The 24,870-nt window shown below is 39.5% G+C and overlaps 1 protein-coding gene across 5 annotated transcripts; it reads left to right on the top strand.

Moving 5' to 3' along the window:
- Positions 1-5,409: 5,409 nt before the first annotated feature.
- crema (cAMP responsive element modulator a) lies at positions 5,410-21,895 on the top strand. Of its 5 annotated transcripts, none has more exons than XM_044218361.1 (8): positions 5,410-5,881; positions 7,616-7,733; positions 8,039-8,170; positions 11,285-11,373; positions 11,480-11,622; positions 12,240-12,428; positions 19,159-19,318; positions 20,019-21,895. In XM_044218361.1, exons 2-8 carry the CDS (start codon positions 7,626-7,628, stop codon positions 20,161-20,163), a joined length of 966 nt encoding a protein of 321 aa, XP_044074296.1. In that variant the 5' UTR covers positions 5,410-5,881; positions 7,616-7,625; the 3' UTR covers positions 20,164-21,895. The 5 variants fall into 5 exon arrangements, with proteins under 5 accessions (XP_044074296.1, XP_044074297.1, XP_044074298.1 ...); XM_044218362.1 differs by lacking the exon at positions 5,410-5,881 and adding an exon at positions 5,908-6,088; XM_044218363.1 differs by lacking the exon at positions 5,410-5,881 and adding an exon at positions 5,921-5,961.
- The last annotated feature ends 2,975 nt before the right edge of the window (positions 21,896-24,870 follow it).

Genomic DNA, 24,870 nt, shown 5'->3' with positions numbered 1-24,870 from the left:
ACGTTTCACATTGTTGTGAGTAAATACTTTAGAGCTCATAAAAAAAGTGACTGAAGCTGCCACTGCATTTCCTTCCCACACCTTGGATTGTTGTCATAGTCACATCAAACAACATGTCAACCTTGATAAGGAATAAAATAAAGTCTCTCTCAACAAAACCTTTCTGCTTATTGAACAAGGCAAAAATATATATCCCTACGCAAGTGGAACGTCAAAGAAAGGCATAACTTTGAAACCAATAGCGAGAATTAAATATCTTTTCCTTACTAAGAAAAACGATTTTGAAGCTGGAGTTTACGAGTGGAACCTGAAGGCATCAGAGGAGCAGGGAAGGCCACAGCTGCAGTCTGTCCCCCCGCTGTGGTCCGGATAGGTAATGTTTGGCGCGCAGGGAAGCAATGTTGCACTCACACAGAGGACAGCTGTGGTTAAATAATATTAAAAATCAATACACTGATTGAAAACAATGCAGATTAAAGCTACTGCAGCCTATAAATGTGTCCTCACAAGAATAGAAAGTTGAGTAAAAATCCCCTGAGGTGAAGACATTTGTCTCTGTCTCATTTTGTTCCTGGATTTGTTTTATGTTAGGGAGTTCAGATTTAAGGTTAGGTTTTAAGGTTAGGGTTAGGCAGAGATTAGGATTGCTAACAGGGAATGACTTTATAAGTAATTCAAGTCTTTCAGTCCCAGTGATAGGCCTACATTTCTTTTTGCTAAGCAATGATATCTATATTTTTATTACTGCACTTAATGATACCATCATCACTTGTTAAAAGCCACAGGGCTTCTTGTGCACCTGCTACTTTCCTATTTCAGTCCATCGTTCCACCCAGGTCTGAAACTGAACCAAACCCCCAAATGAAAAGCAGTCCAAATCCATCTGGGGAGCTTTTACGAACAGCTGCTCCAGCACACGGACCACATGGACTTGTACTGCTGAACACGTCCGCACCAAAGGGACCAATGTTAAAAACATCCACCTGAGCCAGTAGATCATTTTTCATTTTGCGCCTGCTTTCCCACAAAAGAGAAGTTCTATGTCAGTTTTCACATTTGGTTCCATCCAATTACAATTTTAGAAAAGGTACGATTTTCATAATTAAAGATTAACAAAAAAGACAGCAGTGAGATATCCCTGCTCTGCCTCCTCATTGAAGATTGTAGGTTATAGTGCCCATAAGGCCAAGAATGGCTGCAACACAAAGTTTAGTGAGCACCTGAAAAGAGAGGAGAGCCACTGAATTTCAAGCAAGTGTGTGTGTGTGGTTTATATGAGCACTGGTTAAATTGGATTGCTCCACCGTGTAGTGCCAGCATGCAGCTGTGAGACTATTTTAACTCTTAACACAGCTGGAGCGCTCACAGGCCAGCAACCGCAGCCTCCACAGCTGTCACAATGGAGTACACAGCCTCAACTTTAGAGAATATGAGCACTTGCTCGTGGTGGTTTTCACAAAAGGTAACATAGAGGAAATATGCAATCACACTGGTAGTTTGAAAAATAATAAATGGGCTATTTTTAGTGAACGGGGACTGTTGTAGGTGTTGTAGCCTTGCAACAGACTTTACATTTACATTTAGCAGATGTTCTGGCACAGAGCTAGTTACAGTCGAGATGCGATTTATTAAATGTTTTACTTCAAGATAAGAAATCCACCTCCTGAAGTGACACCAAATGCAAAATTATTAATTTGTGCAAGCTAAAATGTATTAATCTATTTTATTGTTTTCATAGTAATATTGAATACAATTTTTCAAGAATCTTTTTTTTGTAAGAAAAAACACACAAAAAAAGCCACTTACTGGCTTTTTCCAAAGCTTTCAGCTGCATCTCAACTGCAAACTGTATGATATATGCAAACTACATCCACTTTGGAAGACCATGAGATGTGGTTAAAGTTCAAGAAAAAGCTAGTAAGTGGACCTTGAGTTCAATATACTCTGTTTTTCTGTCAAACTACTGTTTCTTAGGTCAGGAATGAACTTTTAACGCTCACCAGATATAAAGTATTTGGAACAAAAGTCATTATATACCTCAAGAGCAACCAAGCGTGTTATTTGGACACAATTTTTAATATGATTATATTTAAGTTGAATGCAAGTGATTTGGATCATATGTTACCCATTTGGGACTGTTTCATATGCTTAGTTGACCAGAATGTTGCCCAGTACCCGTAATGTGTTACATTCAGGCCCCCATACATATTTTTCTTGTCAATTTAAATATGCAATACAACAGTAACTATGAGATCCAGTAATATTAGGGACATATGAGAACAGAGTTACTCCCAAAAAAGGACAGAAGCATATTTGCATTTTCAAACTGTCGGGTTTACTTTGAAACCATCATCAGGAGCAGACAGGTGTCAGGAAACAACAGCTAATAAATTCCAGCTTTGCCAGCTGATTGCAATCAGTAAAACTGAAATGTGCAAATGAAAAGTGCAAATATGTTTCAACACAACAGAATCCCCATAAAAATTCATAACTCTTACTCACAGTAAATGTCTTACATATCATCACAGAGTGTGTGCAGTCCTGAATAAACCCACGAATAGGCACTTACATCTTGTCTTACATTATTATAGTATTTGTGTAATCATCACTTTTGCTTCCTGTGTTTCTGTTATAAGAGATCCGATGAATGACTCCTCATAGTGATCAGGAAACCACTTTGGAAAATATAATAAACCCCCATTTTACCCATACAAAAGCAACAACAACAAAAAAAACTAGAAAGAAGATGAACATGTGAGTAGCACAAAGTCCAAATGGAGTTGCAGGCAATGTTATATTTGAACAAATCTGCTGAGCTCCCTGAGCACAGAGAGAACTGTCAGTAATCTCGCAGCACTGGTTTCATAAGTCCTAAACACTCACTCTGGATTAATTTAGGGCACCAGCTAAACAACTAACATGTAAATAAAAAATATCCACCTGTCAGATATGACATTTGTGTTTGACAAAGTGTCGTATTTGAATCAGTAGTGACCTCTTGTGGTGCACAGTGGACACTTTCACTCATTCCAACCTCGTGGGCAGTATTTTCAAACCTCTTTTTGCATGACCTTCTCTCAAAGAGTAGACAATATTTAATTTATAACTGTGTTTTGGTCAGTTGAATCATAAACAGTTTAATTATGGTGTGTGTATGTAATAATACCTATTATGTATTAGCTTTTTTTTTTAATTTTCCCCAAATAAGAGTCCACCTAGAAATCTACTTCAGTCATACTGCAAGAAATGCAGCAGTCAGATCAGCTGTTTTGTGTGGAATTATCTTTAGCTGACCCATAACATTAGTATTAACTCATGCTTCTATGATTTTATGTTGGTAATGAGTATAGAAAAAATGTTATAGCAGCTTGACCTCTGAGAAATGTTTAACCTTAACTTGCCTGAAAGGACTGTGAAATTTTACAAATTAGGCCAGTTAAGCTGCAACGGCCACAACGGACACCCAAATACCTCTTTGATGGTATTATCAGCATGTAACTGTGTTATGCGTTCATCCCAGGCTAATTTTGTGCTAAAGAGCTGTCTGGCCCCGGTCACATTTGACTCCCTGCTGTCAGGCCTTTGTGCCCCCCCGAGGATCCCCCTTCTGCTGCTGGTACTCGACCATCTGGAGCCTCCATCCTCCGACCGCAGGGCAGGCCAAGGAGATGAAGGAGGAGGGAGGAGGGAGGAGGGAGGAGAGAGGATGGAGGATGGAGGATGGAGCAGGGAGGAGGGAGGAGGGAGGATGGAGGATGGAGCAGGGAGGAGGGAGGAGGGAGGAGGGAGGAGGGAGGAGAGAGGATGGAGCAGGGAGGAGGGTAAGCAGTGGTGCAAAGGGGACATGGGCCAGAATAACTGATACAGTATAGCTCCATTATTTAGAGGAATGCGACACAGAGTTGTACAAAATGATGAATGGCAAAAATGTACCAAAGAGTACAAAAAAAATGCAACAAGAAAAGGTTGTATGAGAATATGCAACAAGAATGTTCAGCATTCTGAAAGTAAATGATGCGTAAGATACTGCAGGACATGAGAATGAGAATACAAGGAGAAATGGGAAACAACATGAAAAGTTATACATTACTAGTTTTTTCTTTATTACGTTGTTGGATGAGCTTTCTTTTTTTAAAGAATGTACACTTGGAGGAACATTTTTGCCTCCAAAATAGGAGGCAGTGTGGGGATTTAAATTTGATCCATTCATAATTTACAAAATATCCCTACTGCAACCTACGCATATTACACTCTTGCACTATCCACAAACACAGCACTCGAAAACACCTCATTAAGTTCTGGTTATCGCTGAATTAGGTGCTTTTTCGTCACACTGTTAGAGATTAAGGGAGGTACTTGGCCATGCAGCGCAGGGCTCTTTGATAACAGCAGGCGTAGTGTTTGAACAGTACGACATCTCCTGGCACGCAAGAGGACAGATGGTGGCTCTGGGGTCAGCCAGAGTCAGATCTAAATAAAGGAATTCAGAGAGTACAGAACAGATTCTACAGTACTCCCACAGTACTGTACACACCTTTATATCAGAGTGAAATACATAGAAAGCTTTAGACATTAGACATTAGAAAAACATTTGGAATACATAGAAGTTTGTAATGTAGTTCAGTCAATTAAGGTTTTTTTTTGTCATCATAACATAGTCACCTTGGATCTATTTTGAAATTTTGTTATATTCTTTGTTTTTCAGTCCTTAAACTATGTGGTTAATTTATGCTTTTGGAAGCTTTAAACCTCCCTCACCAATTCTACTTTTGCAAGCTCTTTTAATATAGAAACGTTCTAATTATATTTTTTTTTTCTTGTATTGTCTTCTTAAGGATAAAAATCACGCTGCCGTGTAGTGTTCAGGGATATCAAGCATTCTCCAGGAGCAAAGATCCAGGACTCTTTCATTGTTTATGGCACATAAATATGCTTGTGGAATTGGAAAGTACTGTATTTTCCGATTGGGGTCTGGTGTTAGTTATGAACTTCGCACTCTTTAATGCTTACTGCTGCCAGTGTGAGTGAGACAGATATTTAGGCTTGTTCTACTTTTACACACTTATCATTGTTCCTGTTTAAAAAAATGCTTAAAATAAAATGTAATATTGGCCTGAACGTTAGGATGAATTGATCCTGTTGCACGTCTGCCATATAAGTGTTTTTGCTTTTTCCAGCCAGTAGATGGCAACATTACTCTGGTCTGTGTAGATATGGCTGATCACAGTAAAACACGGAAACATGTCCAAAATGTATATGAAAATTGCTAGTTTAATCTATCATCTTATGTATATTAACACAATCTTGAATCATGAAATTAATACATTTTAATACCTGTATTAGCTATAAAATACACAAGTGTATATAGGCCTATATAATACATTAATATAATAACATTACTATATTATACTATATTTAATATTTTCTCCTCCTACAGCAAACTGAAATATCCGTCGTTTTTACTGATAAGCACACATTTTGCAGTTGAGTTGAACTTTATTTAGGTCTATTCATTGACTATATAATCAATGCGGTTTGGTCCAAAACAGAGTAGCTACCAGGGCAGAAAAGGCCTACATTTCAATACAATTTCCATATACTGCAATCTTTTGTGCTGTGGAGCAGTAAACCTATTATTTATAGACCGTCTAAAATTCCTCAGAAGAAGATGTTGGCCTCTGGTCGTCCACAGCGAACGCGGAAGTAGGTAGGAGTGAGTGAATCCTCTCGCTCCACCTAGACACTCTTCGACGTTAAAGTGACTCGTCGGTCGACATTTTCGGCACAGCATCATCAGCGCTGACGTGAAACTACGTGAGCGAAGGCACAGGCCGTCCACCCATACTGTAATTAGTGACGAGTCAGACTACGTAAAACTTCGGTAAGTCGCTGCAAAGCTGTCACATTTTTGCTGTGCGCCAGACGGGCTGAGTCGAGGCACAATGTGCAAACACGTCTGCGGTGCGAAACTTTTCATTAAAACTTTGCTTTACGACCACGCTGATGAGCCGATCAACATGGAGTGAAAAAAAAAATGTTCTCAGTCGGCATTGCTGGCAGCAGTTCATTTCTGCTTAAGTTTACAGAGGTACGTCAAGTTTGACGGAGTTAGATGGATGTCGGAAGTTGAGCGAAAGGTGTCTGTTCAAAATAAAATATACCAAAAATGTAAAATATCTGAAAAATATCAATGCTTCCATTTTTGTGCCAAATTCCTCTTCGATATGTATGTTCTTTATTTCTAAGTTGTGTTAATATAAGGATATACCCTTCAAAATAAAAGTGTAAACATGAAACATATTGGGGAAGTTACAGTACAGCCTAATTTTCACTTTGTATTACTAAAAAGGGAAGTCACATTTGCCTTCATGAAATTCTTTGAGTCATTTGTTGAACTTGATAATTGAAAGTGCACTAGTACTTTGTTATTTGAAAGACACCACTAAAAAAAAAAGAAGCGGGAATTGCGTTTACAAGTTGGGGTTTTACATTTTGAGAAGTTGAGAATGAGTGCACCTTTGACACCTTTGCAGAAATTCTTCTACAAATTGGGGCCTAATTACAGTTCTTGAATCATGCTTTAATTTAATTGTAATCTCTTTGAATTCATATTTGCATTATGAGAACACTTTCTAAACAGATGTTTCACTCTTTCAATAGCAGATAGTAGACAACATTAACTTGAGATATTGCTCGGAGCGCATCTTTATCAAACAGGGGCCCTGTGGTTGTACGTGAGGGTCCCTGATGTGAAAATGTTGTAAATGTTAGAACTACAATCTACCTTCTGGCTGGTAACTGTGACACTGGCTGAGAAATGTGCCTGGAGTTTATCTGATCAGCTCTACCTGATGGCTGCCACACATAGGGAGTATGAGAAATGGATATTATGAAAAACATAGGCAGGATAAACAGTCACTGCCAACAGAGATCTTCAGACAGATCATTTTGACTCACAAGAAAACCGGCAGATAAATCAAAACATGGAGTCTACGGTACAAATAAAAGGATACTGAATTTGAAGTGTGTTCATTGTGTTTGGCTGTTTGGACTGGCATAAACGTGTCAGTCTAAAAACATTTTCATGGAGAGCTTTTCATTTACCTGCATTAGTTTTGTCTTTTTAAATAATGTTTCAGGCTCAGTTTAAAGAAGAGTTTAAAAAAGTGATTCACACGTGTTTCGCCGGAGTTTCATTCTTGGCGTGTTGGAAGCAGCATTTAAACCTTCAATGTGACAATCTCTCCATTAAAAAAAGACATCAATAGATACTCTGAGGTTTAGCAGCTCAGAAATAGAGAAAATCCAAGTTTATTGTAGGTATTTAAAGGTTTATCATGTAGCTATGGTCTGGAAAATCCTCGTAATCAAAGGTGGGCGAGTTCCATGAAGCAATATCCTGTTTAACAAAAGGCAAATACTGTGTTTAACTAGTCCTGGGAAGTTTGGTATCACATGAAAAGACAATTATTTGTTTGTGATCTCTGATAATGGTACTGGAGAAGAAAATATAAGCAAGGCCTTTGTCAGCCTCTGTAGTAGTAGTATTAATTGTCTGTCTGCCTGTCTGCCTGTCTGTCTGCCTGTCTGTCTGCCTGTCTGTCTGTCTGTCTAGGTGACTGACTATGGATACCTCAGTCTCGCCTCAGCTGGACAGCAGTTTAAACGACTCAGTGACAGATGGAGAGGAGAACCACAGTGAAGCCAGTCCATCTCATGCAGCCCCTTCTCAGGTACACACACACACACACACACACACACACACACACACACACACACACACACACACCTTGTTCTAAAGTGTTCAGCGATTTAAACTGACAGACAGGTACAGCAGGGCATCAGTGTTAACACTTGTTCATGGGCAAGTGTTCCACTTGTTCAGCATGAGATGTTTGTTTAGCCGATGTTTAGACATTCCAGTCAAGATGTTGACTGAAGATTACTTTCTGTTCTATTACACCACACGCAATGTTTTTACTTACAAGTCCTTTTTACATCTGTGGATTTTGTGGAATGTCTTTATTTGTACCCGCAGGTGTTGGTGGCAGCAGACTCTCCTGGTGTGACTGTTGTCCAGCTGTCTGATGGTCAAACGGTGCAAGTCCAAGGGGTCATCCAGGCCCCACAGACCTCTGTTATACAGTCACCACAAGTCCAGACTGTCCAGGTGAGAGCATGTGATGGCCTCTGCCATGATTTGTAGTCTTATTAAGCTTCAGCTTCTTTTTCTAAAATGGAGAACAGGTTTGTCTGTAAGATACTGAATATTAGCACCACATTTCGACTACAGGCTGTATAAATATATCTGTATCAGCAAGATCTGTTTTTAAGTCCTTTGGTGTCCAAGTCAATTCTCAAGTCATTCGAGACAAGTCCAAGTCAGTTCTCATGTCATTCAAGTCAAATCCAAATCAAATCTCAATTATGTCAGAGCAAGTTTTAAGTCAAGTCTCAAGTCAAGTCAGTGCCAAATCCCCAGTCTGTCAGAGCAAGTCTCAAGTCATACAAGACAAGTCCAGGTTAAGTTTCAAATCATTCAAGACCAGGTCAAATCTGTCAGAGCAAGCATCAAGTCAAGTCTCAAGTCATTGAAGACAAGTCCAGGTCATTTCTCAAGTCTTCCAAATCAATTCAAGTCAGATCTGTCTGAGTTGAGTATCAAGTCTTTTGATTCAAGTCTAAGCCAAGTCTCCAGTCTGAGCGAGTCTCAAGTCATTCAAGACAACTCCAAGGCAAGTCTTTATTGTGCCAGGGCAAGTCTCAAGTCAAGCCTCAAGTCATTCAAGACAATCCTCAAGTCCAGTCTCATGTCAATCAAGATGACTTGAAGTCAAATCTATCTGTGCAAGTTTCCAGTCAAGTCTCAAGTCATTAAAAATCAAGTCCAAGTCAAGTCTCAAGTCATATAAGACAACTCCAAGTGAAGTCTCAAGTCTGTCAAACAAGTCTCAAGTGAAGTCTCAAGTCATTCAAGACAACTCCAAGGCAAGTCTTTATTGTGCCGGGGCAAGTCTCAAGTCAAGTCTCAAGTCATTCAAGACAATCCTCAAGTCCAGTCTCAAGTCAATCAAGATGACTTGAAGTCAAATCTATCTGTGCAAGTTTCCAGTCAAGTCTCAAGTCATTAAAAATCAAGTCCAAGTCAAGTCTCAAGTCATATAAGACAACTCCAAGTGAAGTCTCAAGTCTGTCAAACAAGTCTCAAGTGAAGTCTCAAGTCATTCAAGACAACTTCAAGGCAAGTCTTTATTGTGCCGGGGCAAGTCTCAAGTCAAGTCTCAAGTCATTCAAGACAAGTCTCAAGTCATTCAAGACAATCCTCAAGTCCAGTCTCAAGTCATTCAAGACAATCCTCAAGTCAAGTCTCAAGTCATTCAAGACAATCCTCAAGTCAAGTCTCAAGTCATTCAAGATGACTTGAAGTCAAATCTATCTGTGCAAGTTTCCAGTCAAGTCTCAAGTAATTGAAATCAAGTCCAAGTGAAGTCTCAAGTCATACAAGACAACTCCAAGTGAAGTCTCAAGTCTGTCAAACAAGTCTCAAGTGAAGTCTCAAGTCATTCAAGACAAGTCTCAAGTCATTCAAGACAAGTCTCAAGTCATTCAAGACAGATCCAAGTTAAGTCTCAAGTCTGTCAGAGCAAGTCTCAAAAAGCAAAAAGCAAAAGTACACGTGAAATGTCGAGTCCTCATTTTGCTGACTTAAGTCAAATATAAGTCCCAAGTCTATAGCTCTGGTATCACCATTATAATAATAATAGAAAACAAAAATGGAGCAGGAAAAACTGTCCACAGTATGTGTTGTAGAATAATTTACAGGTTGTGATGTTAGTGTATTAGTGAATGAGGATTTAGGTGCCATGTGTAGGAGGTACTCTGGAGTGCTTGTGGTCTAATGCAGTGCATCTGTTAATAGGATTGATGTGAGCGGCAGGAGCTGAGGTTTAAGCTCATCAGTCTAACCTTCACATTCAGGAGATGTTGTTGTGTCTGGGCAGGAGGACAGCTCCACAAACTGTAGACACATCAGTCACTGACCTGTGGGGTGAAGCTGTGTGACGCTGGCCCAAAGTCATAATGTGATTGTTTCACTGAAGGATGTAGTTTAGACCTGCATATGTTTAAGTATTTTCAGCACTCGAACAAAACCGTTTGTGGATGGGAAATGAAATAATACTCCCCTCAGATTTTATCAGTTAACATCTGGCAGCAGATTTTCTAACACGTGCAGCTTGATTTGCAAAGCACAGGTTACTTTGTAATTTTATGAAAATTATCTTTACAAGGAAATTGGTCAGGAAAGAGATCAAATCTGTGACTGCACAGTGAAACAGCAGATGTTAACCACAGTAACTGATTTCAAAGTACTCTGTACTATCAGTGAGTTTCATCAATAACAAGTTCGACTGTATTGGCTGAACTTTCATAGAAATAATTACATTGACATAGAAATTAATATCCTGTGTCACTGTTTCTGAAAGCACAATTCTGATTGAGCCAGTTTAATTAAAGTTTTATATTTGCTTCTTTAAACATCTGGAGCCAGATACTTGACGCACTGTGTAGATTGAAGACTAAAAACTGTGTGCACAGCAGCAGAAATATGACAAATGTAGTCCATTGTGCTACTTTTATAAACCTCTGCTTTGAAAGCATAAACCTAAAAAGTGCGGGCCTAACTTTCACTCCCGTAATTATCAATAAATGGACATGGACACACCTCTGTTTAACCTGGCATTAGTCAGACTTGTCCTTTGTGTGGTGCAGACATTATCCTCACAGTGCCAAAGCAGCCTTTGAGCTGGTATCACACAACCATTACGCACCAGTGTGAGTCATAATAGCTTACTGATTGATGACACATAACCAGGTCAAATCTATGTTTATTATTATTCCAACAGTATGATTTGGGTGACAAAATGTGAACCTGTTTGTTCATGCTACAATGAAATTATGCTTGGAGAAAGGAGGGCATTAACTCACACATTCACAAATAATTACCCAGTATATAGAACTCGGTAAAGATTCTGTTGAGACCTGTGATGGGTTGAAAAGATTAAGGCTCAAAATAAAACGCCGCTCAAAGTCCTTCTTCGATGTCATCCTTCTCTTTCTCCTTCATTAGTTGTATCAAACACATCCCAGTTTACTTACAAAATTCTGTGTATAGAAAGCAACAGCCCCTCAGTAATAACATTTAACACCAAAGATGTTGGCAAAATAAAATAAAAACAATATGGCTGATTACTCACCACTTTTAAATACGGTTTGTTTTCTACAGATTGCCACTGTAGCAGAGCTGGAGGATGACGAGTCAGCCACAGACACCCGGAAAAGACGGGAGATTCTCTCCAGGCGTCCATCTTATCGGTGAGAGGACAAGAGCATGATAAACAGCATATGGTGTGTAAAGTGTAAAGTCTGATAATGTTGAACTCTGTGTGGAATCACTTTGTGGAATTCTTTTCTCCCGTAGAAAAATACTCAATGAGCTTTCATCGGATTCGCCGGCAGTTCCTAAAATCGACGAAGAGAAGACAGAGGAGGAGGTGCCGGTCTCCAGTCCAGCCTCAGCATCAGTGCCCACCTCCATCTACCAGACCAGCTCAGGACAATATAGTCAGTACACACATGAACAGGGATATTAGCTGAACTTGAACCAGCCTCAACGTCAGTTCATTGTGTCGACGTAAATATTTTATTTCCTGTATAGCGTAGCAAAGTGGAGGGACCTGTGGGTTTTGGACGTATTTTCCCCCCTTGTAAATTTACATTTTTTCACATTAAATGTTCAATAGACAGGAGACTCCTGGATAATCTAACAATACTATAAACCCGTTTGTTATGAATATTCAACTTTTTTCAGATAAATCACGTTTTCTATCAGTTAAGTGTGATACATGGCTTAAAATACAACAGTGCCCACTTGCCGCAATGCTCCTTGGGAGTTGTGGTTGACTTCTCTCATAATATAAACAACTTATAATGCTGACTTTTTATAAATATACTAGATTTTTTTTTCCAACACAGTTTCTCATTGTTTTCACTAAAGATTCAACCATGAGGGTTTCATTTCTGTTTAAGACTTACAAGTGCTCCAACTACCAGTCACCTCACATTTTCTATGAGAAACATGAATGAAACTTTTAGATACCTGACATAACAAAACTCCCATTTTGATAATCCATTTCATTTAGACTGCAGCCTAGTTATAACTGAGCTTTAACCCCACACAGTTGCGATCACTCAGGGAAGAGCCATCCAGTTGACCAGCCCTGGAGCTGAAGCCCTTCAGGGGGCCCAGACTCTGACAGTGGCCAGCTCTCCCACCCTGCAGCCTGGAGCCACATTCGTGCAGTGTGCAGCGCAACCCGAAGAATCCCCACAGCAATTCTACATTCAGGGAGGACAGGTGCTCATCCAAGGTAGGGTTCAACTGATTTTGGTGAAATATAATGTGTATGTGTCTAGAAAATTTGGAATGGTGTGGCAAAAGAAGATGGTAATTTCCAGGTCCTCTTAGGTTTAGAAATTGCAGAAAAATGCGTGGAAGCGCTGCTATATACACTGCTGAAATGCATAGACAAACTCCTCAGGTATTGGCATTATCCATCTGGCAGCATTAAGAATAACATTCATCTCCACAGTGACATAAACTGAGGCTAAAATGACAATCTGTGTAAATCATATTTAACATGATAATCCCCAATTGAAATCATGAGATTAAGATCTAGAAAAAACTGCGAAAGAAAATGTACAGGGTACACCCACAACCCTGGTTGTTAAGAGCCCTAGCACGCAGTTTGTCCTGGGGCCCAGTACATTACCAGCAGGGCTGAAAAACATTTGAAATTCACTCTCAGCTGCAAATAAGTGTCAGTATGATTAGTGATTTTAATATGACAAAGTACTTAAATGTGTGAAAATCTTAAAAATGAACATGACACATTATTTCAATATTTAGAAATACTTCACTCTAAAAAGTGCTAACAAGGACCCCCTATTACACACTATTTTCTGTTGTGAATCTATTCTGTACACACAACAGAAAAAAATGGAGGCAGGGCTTACATACCAATGACTCATACATGTGCTCATTTATTACCATCAGCACCATCAGAGTGCATGTGAGGACTGCGAAACAGTTATGGACTAGTGGGCCGCCTATTAGACTATATGATTACAGGGCAGCATTTCAAGGGCAATATGGCTAGTATGAAGCTCAAAAAGAAAAAAAAAATTCACTTCAGTAGCCAGTTTACATAATTTCCATTTAGCCACAGACCACTGTGTAGAGGAACAGATAGGGTTTCAATCTGTGCGTTTTTGGTTTTGCAATGATTTCTCTAACAATTAAGCCTTCTTGCTGAGACTTTCTTGGTTTATAGTGACATATAGCCTCTGAACTGAGTCTGGATAAGTGTCACCTTAATCCCAAAAAGTATAAAATGCACAACATAAACACAAACACCTTTTTGAAATGAAATATAATTTGCACTCGCTGAATTCTGAAATAGCAGAACCAAAATATAATAAAATACTGGAATTACAATATACACATAAAATGTGAACAAATAAATGTACAATATCAATGACGTAAATCCAGAAGTAAACCCTGAGCAGCTGACAGTTTGCCTTGTCTCTTTTTGTATTGTATTACATTTTCCCCCTGCACTCTTTGTCTAGAAAAACAACAAAAACAAATGCGTTGAAAAGGAAAAGAAATTTCCCACTTGTCACATTATTTCAAAAGAATGTAGAGATGAAATCAAATGTAAACTTGGGTTGGTCTTTCTACTCACACTTCCTCATTGTTGCACAATAAGGTATTAATAGTTTTGAAGAATTGTGCTCTTTTATAACCACGTCCTAATTGAGCACAACTTAACTGTATCTCTTTTAGTATTTGGAAGCCTAAATCTGGCATAGAGAGGCTGTGTGAATGTGGTCTGGACTCTGTGGAGGAGAGTCATGGTTTTGGAGATGCAGTAGAAGGACAGAATACCTGCCCTGTAATCCAGGTACACTCTGACTTTGGAGGATCGAGGGCCTGAGACGGGAGTTTTGATGTTGCTGTGTTTGAATGATAACCGTTTGTGTAAGAAGCTAATCCCCAAGACTTGCAGTTGTTTACAAATGCACATGCATCAAAAGTCCCTGTTATGCTAATATCCTTATATGCGACTGCTATTAAAACTTCCACCCCACTTCTCTCCACCTACCAGTAACAATGTCCAGTCAGACCCTCATTGCTAAAGACCTGCCACCTTTCTAGAAATGTGTCTGGGTGCCACTGATAAAGTTGAGGTTTTTTTCACCAGTGTTGCCTTCCTGTTCCCCTCTGATAACAACAAATGTGTGTGTACTGTGTTTGGATCCAGTGTGTTTTTTCTGAAGCTCTGTGGCCCAACTCACTTCAGTTTTCTGCTCAGATGTGATCTGCTTCTGCACATCATAACATTGTTTCTCAATCATACTAATTAGCGCAGTAAAGATCTTCTCACTGTCATCTACTGCTTTATCAGCAGAGAAAACCCTCTTCACCTTGTCATGACAAGAGCAAATGTTCTCTCTTCTTGGTAAGGTTGACAAGCTTGTGTTTTCCAAATGTAGGGGATTCATAGTGAGGCTGGAGATGTTGCTCACAGTAAGAAGCCTTACACATCAGACAGGACTTAAGAGCTTTCAGCTTTCTCCCAGCGCAGACATCACCGGCCATATCTTCCGGTCCAGCATAGGAGTGATCAGCTTGGAGTCCAGTCTTCTTCAGCTCCTCAACTAAATCAGCAGATATGGTGTTTTTCACCAGGACGGGCCTTTGTTTTCATCTGTTTTCAGCCTCTTCATCCCAGAGGCTTTTAAATACAGCTCATTCAGTAGCTGTGCCCACAAGGAATAGTCACTGGATCCTTCGGTAGGTCCAGACAGATTAAACCGCAAAGCATTTCTGGGTCCAAAAGAATTCCTTGCTCTGCCATTTGTACATGAAAGTGAATGTCAGTTTGCTTTCACTCAACAAAATAAAAAGCCCTCTGTTTTTTTTTTCTTCTGATATTTTGTGATCATCTGCGAATGGGCTTGTCTGCTCTTGCTCTCATGTTGTATACGCCCATCCTTTAACTGGCAGATCTCAGAAATGGGTGGGAACAAAGAAATGTTTGAGCAGAATGGAAGTTGGTCTATCTGAGAGACCAGAAAGACTAGGCAGTGAAGCTTTAATTATAGTAAGAGCAATTTTAAAGAAGCAGTATGTGCTCAGCATCTGTTTACATTATGAACACAGTACTATGCCAACACTGAAGCTAATTAGATATATAAAACAGTTACAGTTTTAACTTTCCACGTTGGTTAAGGAGAAGCGGCCAAATCCCCATCATCTTTTTCTCTGTTTGCTTGTTTCTCTTACGGGTCTGAGTTTCCATCAAAACAGCTTATGAATGGAGTTTTCCTGTAGCATACTGCCAAATCACAATCAATGCATATGTACATGCAAACATGTGCGCTATGATTGCACTACTCAAGCAAGTTTCAGTACTATGCAAGTTTTCTTTCTTTTGCATGGTAACAAGATGTATGAAAAGTACTGGTTGCTTGGAATGCAGGAAACATGCATTAAAACATGGACGGAAGACTGCTGATAGCAATCTTCAGTATTCTTCAGTCTAAAGTGAATATAGTAAAAACCTGGAATTTTCCCTGGGGAGTCACCTGAGTTTTATTGATAGCCAATAGAGAAAAAAAAAGCATGCACATCCAAAAAACTCTTAATGACCTTTACCACATTAGCTCTTATGTTAGGGTTTCTGTAGGTGGAATTATTTTATGGCAGATCTCACTCACCACACTAACTACCGAGTTATTTGCCTACTTATTCCGAAGAAACCGCTCTTGCTGTTAGCGGAAATGTAAAAAGCATCACTTCCTGTGTGGCAGAGGATTTTCAGGCAACTATGTGTTTAAAACAGCAAATATATCTTGTATATCTTTTTCACAGGCTGTTATGCTGTGGATTTCAGCAACATGAGTAGTGGACATGTTGTGATTACTTTTAAACTAATAATGTAAAACCTCAATTATCTTTATTCTCTCTGTCATCCCACCTCCCGTCTTTTAAGACACAAACACACACATAATAACTCCAATCAGGGTGCTCAACAGTTTGCACGGCAGCCACTTGGGACACAATATCCTCTTGTTTGTTGAGCGTCTCTCTAGTTGCGTCACTAGTGCTAAAAATACAACACCACTACCCCCAGCTCCCCCTCCTTCCCTCCCTCCCTCCCTTCCTCCCTGCCTGCCTGCCCAGCTCACATTGTGTGTCTCTACTTCAGCGTCTGATCCGTGGGGGGGAGGGAGGATGGGAGGAACTGTAATCCAGGGTGTTTTACTGACTTCAGCGGGCAGGAGTGATGTCATTGTGATGTCAATGCCTGTAATTGTAATAGGGCTGCAAAGTTGACGAGTGACCGCTCCGATTCAGAGCGAGCTGAGAGGGATAAGGGAGAAGGAGAAAGAGAGGTTCTAGTAAAGCAAGAAGGAATAAGCGTAGAAGAGTGATTTTGTGCTGAGGTGTTTTGCTACCGTGGTGCTGGATTATTGGAACCAAGAGATGGCTGTGACTGGGGATGAGACTGAGTCAGGTAGAGTTTCTCTTATACATATTTTTAATGTTATTTTTACGTGTTATGTGAAGTCTGCATCTTGTCTCTTACTCTTGCTGCCTTTTAGTGTGGTATTTATGCATGTATTTTATATGTTGTCAACTATGTTTTTCAATAGGGGGTTTTAAATATATCTGAAGTTACACCTGCAAAGTGAAAAGAACATGTTTTTTGTGGTGTTTGGGGATCATTTTTCCACCTGCAAGAGCAAGCCTCTCTCATCCATCTGTAAGAACAAATATTTTTCTCACAAAGAAATATTTATGAAATTTGAATTACTTTGAAATTATTATTACTTCATGTATTGTGAAATTGAGGAGGAACTGTGCCACAGGTTGGACCCTCCCATTTCAAAACAGGAAAAGCACTATGACAGTTCAAGGTTGTGTTGTGAAAAAAAAAGAAGGGAGAAAACAGCCCTAACAGGTCAACAAGCGTTTGGTTAGTTTGCTCAACTCTGTTCCTGTCAGTGTGTAGCCTGCTGTTACACACACACACACACACACACACATAAACACACACACATACACAAAGCCTGCTCTCTGAACCACTCCAGTGGTTGTCAGGCAGAAAGGCAGGGTATGGTAAGACGTAAAGAGGCGGGTGGCAGGGGGGTGGGGGTGGGGTGGGGGGTGGGGGATAAGATCGTCGTTGGTTTGACGTCACTCCAGTTTCCTGGAACAGAGGCCAGGCAGGGAAGAGAGAATGCAAAACAGGCGAGTGAGACGCACACACTGACGTCAGCACAGCCCGAATCACTCTGTTATCACAATGAGAGAGAAAGAGAGATGCTCAGTGTGTGTGTGTTTTGTGTATGTGTGTACACCTGCTGTGTGCCTTTTTGAATGCGCGTGTGTGTGTGTGTGTGTGTGTGCATGCGCATGTGTGTGGACAGGAGAGAGGGGGTGAAGATAGTAACTTCTCAGGAACAAAGTGAAAAAGAGAAACTGAAATGGTGAGAGACAGCAGGCAGAGCAGTTAACAGTTGAGTCATCTAATTGATGACTCAACACAAACAGCACATGAACCACATCCAGTAAGCTGCTTGTTGCTGCTTTTTCCAGAATCATTATTACCTTTACTGAAAAGTACAATAAACTACCAGTTATCAGTAGCACACAGTGGTTCACATTGTTGTAAACACAACATCAGTTTTCATATGTTTAAGGGATGTCAAAGATAACACAATTTTGCTTATCAAGTTCAGAGTATGTCCATGCTTCACCATCCGAAATCATAACAAAACTGCATTTAGATTAGCTTGGTCTGATAACTCATTTTGCACTGTTTTAGGGGGAAAATGACCTTGTATTTTAAAAGAGAAGTTTGGAGTCTCTGGGTTTTTTGTTTTATTTGTTTCATTTTGTTTTTGAGCCAGCATCTAAATGACTTCTGAATTACAAACATTTTTACAAAGCTCTTTATTGCTGTCCTGTAACAAGCTGGATAAGGTACAAAATAATCAACTACTCTGCTCCTTTGTGTTGTGCACCTGCATAATAATCATCACTGGCAGAGACACAAATAGAACAAAAAAGACAATAAAACATTACATTTGTTTTCAACAAGGAAATTCATCTTTTAAGGAAGGAAGGAGAGCGGATAAGTGCTTTTGGCTGAAGTTGCTGTTTATGATCCTCTGCTGAAATATGTACATGTTTACTGTACTTTTAAGGGGTAAATGTGAAGAAACAGTCTGTGTGATTGAATAGATCTTCCTTTCATGGATCACATTTTTGTTATAAAAGACAAATAAAGGCAAGAAAATTAACAACAAAAACATTACAGGACTTGGAGTCCTAATGCTAAGTAAGTGATTTAGGGTGATTAAAAAAATTATAATAGAATACACCGAGGTGGAAATTAGTCTTTGACAACACCTTCACAGAGAAACAACATTATCAGTCAAGACAGCCATATCATTATTGCAGCAGTCTGTACAGGAACATAGTATGTAGATATCTGACTTCTTGTTTCACTTTGTTATCACTTTATTCATTCTGCCACTCTCTCACACAGTGCTTCTTATATCAAAGCTTTTGTGAAACAAAAAGGTGGATGACCTCATAGAAATAAGGCCACAGCCACAATATACAAACACTAATGTCAACGCTAAAGTCTACAATGTTGCTACTGCATACCTTTATCTGTTCCTATCTAGCTGTGCAGTCATGTGTTGCCTGAGGCAGCAGTGCAGTATGTGCAGCAGGTCATTTAGGACAGTCATGGTCAGAGGAAATTCATCTTTTAAGGAAGGAAGGAGAGCGGATAAGTGCTTTTGGCTGAAGTTGCTGTTTATGATCCTCTGCTGAAATATGTACATGTTTACTGTACTTTTAAGGGGTAAAAGTGAAGAAACAGTCTGTGTGATTGAATAGATCTTCCTTTCATGGATCACATTTTTGTTATAAAAGACAAATAAAGGCAAGAAAATTAACAACAAAAACATTACAGGACTTGGAGTCCTAATGCTTTTGTCCGTCTTCCCCCACAGCTGCCACAGGAGACATACCAGCCTACCAGCTGCGTTCGCCCAACTCGGCCCTGGCTCAGAGCATCGTGATGGCTGCATCCCCAGGCACCATGCAGAGCCCCTCATCACAGCACTCTGAAGAGATCACCCGCAAAAGGGAGGTCCGACTGATGAAAAACAGGTAGGAGCTGGTGCCAGTAGCAAGAGATGGTGATGGAGCTGTAGGGTCTTTAGGTTTCTGGACATCGATGTTGAGATATCTGCCACTACTGACTCTATATGTTCTTAAACAAGATGTAAACAATATAACCCTGGTTCATTCTTAAAGGGATCATAGAGAAAGTGAATATGTATATGTAATGTGGCCTTACATGTTTGAGTCTTATTTTCTATCCTGCAGTCCTGTAGTATGAGCATATTTCTCCAAATGATAAATCTCATTTTCAGATGAAAAATGGTTGTGCTATTGCTAAATAGGTTTAAAAGATATTATAAAACAACAAGTTATCATTTCCAACCATGTTTTAAATCTTTTTCCGAATTCATGCCCGGACATGAAAAAACTCAACGTGGGAATTGGAAACTTTCACACTTTTTTGGTTGCCAAAGCGACAAGTCACTAGTAGTGCAAAGGTCAAAGCTGCAGCGTACTGCTTTTATATGCCTGCAAATGTGCTTCTTGATTGTTCATAATGGATAGGGAAATGCTGCAGCAGGTAAATATGGACATACATGTGGAAGCAGTTACTAATGAAACCTGAGCTCGACAGCCTTAAAAACATCTGCTCTCTTGGACTGTGCATGGCTTGCATTTTGTCTGGAACCTAAATTATATTTTCATCAAGCAACTCAAACACATTTTCCCCCTCTTTCCTCTGCAGGGAGGCAGCTCGTGAGTGCCGCAGGAAAAAGAAAGAGTACGTCAAATGTCTGGAAAACCGCGTGGCTGTGTTGGAAAACCAAAACAAGACCCTGATTGAAGAGCTGAAAGCACTAAAAGACATTTACTGCCACAAAGCCGAGTAGTAGCGGCTGCTTGTGGTCACGGGCTGTAGACAGTGCCGTTTACAAACTGCTACAGCAAAACAGAAACAGAAAAAACTCGGAACAAAAACTGCTTTGACCATCTTTGTTTCTCTGCTCACTCAGGCCTGGTGTACGCTGAATTCAGAAGTGTCCCGGGGAATTCGAACAGCTTGAGCTTGCCGGTTTTGCTCTTGTTCTTATCTTGTGCTCTTTGCATGTGAAGACTCAAGTGTCGTACACACTATGCTTGCTGTTGCTTTTGTGCACAGGCGAAGCCAGCCAATGAGAGACAGCTGAAGAAGAGGAACAGGAAGAGGAAATACAGGTGCTTCCTGAAAATGTACCGCTCAAGTACAGAGATGACGAAAAAACCTTGGCGGGTCAGCCAGGTCTCGCTACCAGCAAGTTTCTCGGAGGTCGGACGAGGTCCACACAAAGCTACGCAGATCCACCACCAGCTGCAACGAGGAAACTCAACCGTGTTTACCCGATAATGTCATCTGTGTCATTTACGCTGCCGTTCTTGCATTCTTTCATGTGAAAACACAATTAGGGAGAACTACCTTCCTGAATTTTGTCATTGAAGTGATTTCCTGGATTTCAGCAACTTGTTTTCAGTTTGAATAGAAGTTCTTGATTTGGTCAAAAAGGTTTTTCAAGAAACACGAGTGAACTCGAAGAATTCAAGGTGAAAATCTTCTTATGTTTGTCAGTTTATGCACAGAACTTGAAAATATAGTTCAAGCCAATGTAGAGGGGCATTATCCAAGTCCAAAAGAATTTATTTTTCATAACTAAAGTGAACTGATTGTATTTGAAATGACAGAGCACAACTGCTCTTTAGTCAAAGCACAGAAAGTACCAAAGTGTCAGTGTTGATATTATCAGAATTTATATTCTATTACATGTATTTGAATAATTTCACTCCACAAGTTTATATATTCTACAAAGCAAATGTAATCTATTAACTAGTTGTTAAACATGTTAAAAATGTAATTGTTTACTCTATCCTGAAAAACCCAAATTTCATCTTAAGATGACTCATAGCTCAAAGAATAACTGTTGTGCTTTACTGTCATGCAAGCTCAGTTTTGTTTTTCAAATGATGGATATCCATTGTGGTATAAAACTGTATTTGATTATGGCTAGATATTAAAATGCTCTGTTTAAAGGGTGATGCCAATTTCTTTTCTCTTTTTTTTTAATGTAAAGACATTTTATTTTAATGATGATATGTCATCTTGTGTTAATGTTTCTGGTGATTTTGAATACTGCTTGCTTGCTTCTGTTTCTGTTTCTGTAGTTGTTGAGTCTGTTCCACTGAATAGATTTTATTGTTAGGAGAAAATGATAGAAAGAGCACTTCTTAATGTAACAGACCATGACCATGGCTGCCAAAGCTCTTTAAGTAACAGTTAGGTATTTAATTACCGTTTAGTTCAATGACAACATTATGATTCATCCTGTGGCAGTCATGTTGTTTACCAACCCAATGACCCATCATGGTTTGTATTCACAGAGGAATGCCCATTCTGTTCAATTCTACAAAAAAGGCAGGTGATAATAAAATTCAGGTTTTCTTCGATATCAACTGAGATGAATTTCTCTGCATGTTTTTTGCCGTTTCAAATGGCTGCATCTTTTACCAGGTTTTCTCTTCTCAGTGTACTTCCCTGTTTGAATTGTAAAACCAAAACTATTTTTGTTTATCTAATAAAATATTTAAATGTGATATGGATCGTGGCTTATTGCTCCCCCAATACTCACACAACTACCTTCTCTTCAGGATTCAAGCCAGCTTTTCATGTACGTGCAGTTAAGGGTGCACACAACACATTTGCACAGTGCTGACTCTGGTAGCAAGAGGTACTTAAATACTGTAACTCAAATAACTTCAACGTGTCGTATCAAAGGAAATGAAAATGAAAAAAAGAGGACACAGTGTGTTTTGTATGTTGGAAGGTTCTGTTTAGATTTGTCTTTCACTCTTCTTTTGAATAAATCAACTATTTTATTTTGATAGGATCGAATGTTCTCCTGTATTGAAGCCTCAGTAAGTGATTTAGGGTGATTAAAAAAATGACAATAGAATACACCGAGGTGGAAATTAGTCTTTGACAACACCTTCACAGAGAAACGTTATCAGTCAAGACAGCCATAACATTATTGCAGCAGTCTGTACAGGAACATAGTATGTAGATATCTGACTTCTTGTTTCACTTTGTTATCACTTTATTCATTCTGCCACTCTCTCACACAGTGCTTCTTATATCAAAGCTTTTGTGAAACAAAAAGGTGGATGACCTCATAGAAATAAGGCCACAGCCACAATATACAAACACTAATGTCAACGCTAAAGTCTACAATGTTGCTACTGCATACCTTTATCTGTTCCTATCTAGCTGTGCAGTCATGTGTTGCCTGAGGCAGCAGTGCAGTATGTCTGCCCTGGATACTCAGTAATCACAACTGAATCTAATATTCTGGAAGCATGTTGAAGTGTCTTTTGTAACTTCTTTGCCATATTCCCTCATTGGAGCTCACTGTAATTTAATTGCACAGGTGATACCTCCATCACACAGATTTGTTGTGAGCAGTTTCATGTAGGAACTATTTTCTTTCTCCCGATAGTTCCTACATGAAACTGCTCACAACAAGGTAGAAAGAGACGTTGCTGTTGAGTTTTTCCAGTGTATCTTTTTGCCTCTTTGAGCACCACAAGCCGAGTGCCATATAGTTCCATTATATTCAAAAAATGCAGACATCTCTACGGCTGATATCTCCAAAACTCGGCAACTCAAACCAAAACAATCTAGATGGATAAATAGCGCTACAGGCAAGAGGAAACATATGTATTCTTTATTTTGGGGTGAAATGTCCCCAAATCTAACATTACCATTACCTTAAACCAAGTCTTCACCCTAAGATTGAATGATATACGTTATGGGGACCCAAAAGGAAGGCGATGTCCTCATAATGTGACTGTGTAAACAGATTTATGTCCCCACAACACGAGTAATACATGTCCACACACACACACACACACACACAAACAAACACACACACCGTGGTGAATAGGTTGTTGAAAGGGAGAAAAATGCCTCTGAGGGAAACCTTGAAGCTGCTATGAACAGAAAACCTTGCCATTCCCCAACACTGAAGCATCAGTCTTACCTCTTCAACATTCAAATGTTACATAAATTCTTAGTTTCAGCTGACATTTGAAATGATTTGATTAAATATTTTGTCCACAGTTCAATTTGTATGAGTCAAGTATCAGTCAGCTGGGCTCTTTTAACTTTACTGGGATCATTGACATTCCAAATACATAATAATAAGATTTATTTTTTGGATTAGTCAATTGCTGTTCAAAACTGCACAATTTCATTTTCAAAAGTATTTATTCAACCTCTAAATCCACTGCATTTACTATATTTCCCCTCTGCTTATGTTAAAAACAAACTAGAACTGACAAATTGCAGAGTGGGAGGCTCTTTAATATTTCATTTTGTTGCCTTTCAAACATCTTCATGGCCTTTGGTCCTGTGTGGCTGGAGTGGAAATTTCCACCTAGAGACTAACCGCCTGTAAGCAGTAACATGAAGCCTACTACCTTGACAATATAAACAGCGCTTTACTGTGGCAGTCAAGGAGGACCTCTGCTGTTCAACACACACTACTGCAACAGAAAGCTCAAATTCTGTAAAGAAACAAAACAATAACTTATACACTTTAAAATGGTTAGTTGTTTTAGCTTAAAAAATATAACTTTCCTTACTGCCTTAGAGAACTCCTACTGAATGTTCAGCTTTAATAAAAAAAATGATTTACTCTCATTGACTGTGTGTAAATATGGTAATCTTAGGACATGTTCAGGCAACTGTTTTGTTCATGTTGACAAAAAACTTTTTCATTTGTTATCTCAGTAGCAGCCGTTTTAGTTGTTCTTCATGCACAGCATAAACATTCCACTAACACTTCAAGCAGACTACTTTCGAAGCAGAAGTAGCCTATTGCTAAAAGATGTATTGATGTCTCACTTCAACATGCTAGCAATCACATGACCACCATGAATAAGGCCTCATTGTGCTTCAAATGAAGTGTGCCTGGAACCCCCTTTCCACTGGCGGAATCTGGGGGCAACAACAACAACAACAACATACTGTATAACTTGACAATCACACCTACTTTTGCTTGGCCAGGTGTGTGGAGGTGTAAAAGTAAGGCAGGGTTTGAACTTTTCTCTGTTGTCACTCTGTACAACACCATAATTGCCTCCGAAGAGAGGCTGTCCAAGAGTTTGTCGTGATCCTTATTTGCATGATTCATTGCCTCAGACTACACAGACAGTCACAGAATTCAGGAAGGCGGTGACATGCAGCCAGGAGGAGGCTTTGACAATTGAGGCCATTTGGAATAAGTATACGCACTTTTGCATATGGACGTGATAAGATGGCGCATTGCATGTTGAACTACGTCACACAACCTAATTTATTTGAAGCATACTTAACCACTTTAGAGTGCTGATGTACTTGCTCATAAGTGTGCATTTGCATGTGCATAACAGCTACCCCACGTGTCCCGCATTCCTTTGAAGTGTTCAAGTGTGTGCATCCTCAGAAATAAGCACTGAGTCCACAGGAAGCACCTGAATGGTGGGGGCAGTATTTCAGGATGAGAAGTAAGGTTAGCTGCAGACTCCGAACG

The sequence above is a fragment of the Siniperca chuatsi genome, linkage group LG13, assembly GCF_020085105.1.
Source record: "Siniperca chuatsi isolate FFG_IHB_CAS linkage group LG13, ASM2008510v1, whole genome shotgun sequence".
NCBI lineage: Eukaryota > Metazoa > Chordata > Actinopteri > Centrarchiformes > Sinipercidae > Siniperca > Siniperca chuatsi.
The sequence above is the reverse complement of the archived record's forward strand: the minus strand, read 5'-3'. Positions and strand labels throughout refer to the sequence as shown.

Bases quoted from the DNA above. Each gene is read 5' to 3' on its own strand.
- crema (XM_044218361.1), top strand. From the start codon at position 7,626: ATGGATACCTCAGTCTCGCCTCAGCTGGACAGCAGTTTAAACGACTCA. The intron at 8,171-11,284 runs GTGAGAGCATGT...TGTTTTCTACAG, and splicing joins CACAAGTCCAGACTGTCCAG to ATTGCCACTGTAGCAGAGCT. The intron at 19,319-20,018 runs GTAGGAGCTGGT...TTTCCTCTGCAG, and splicing joins GTCCGACTGATGAAAAACAG to GGAGGCAGCTCGTGAGTGCC.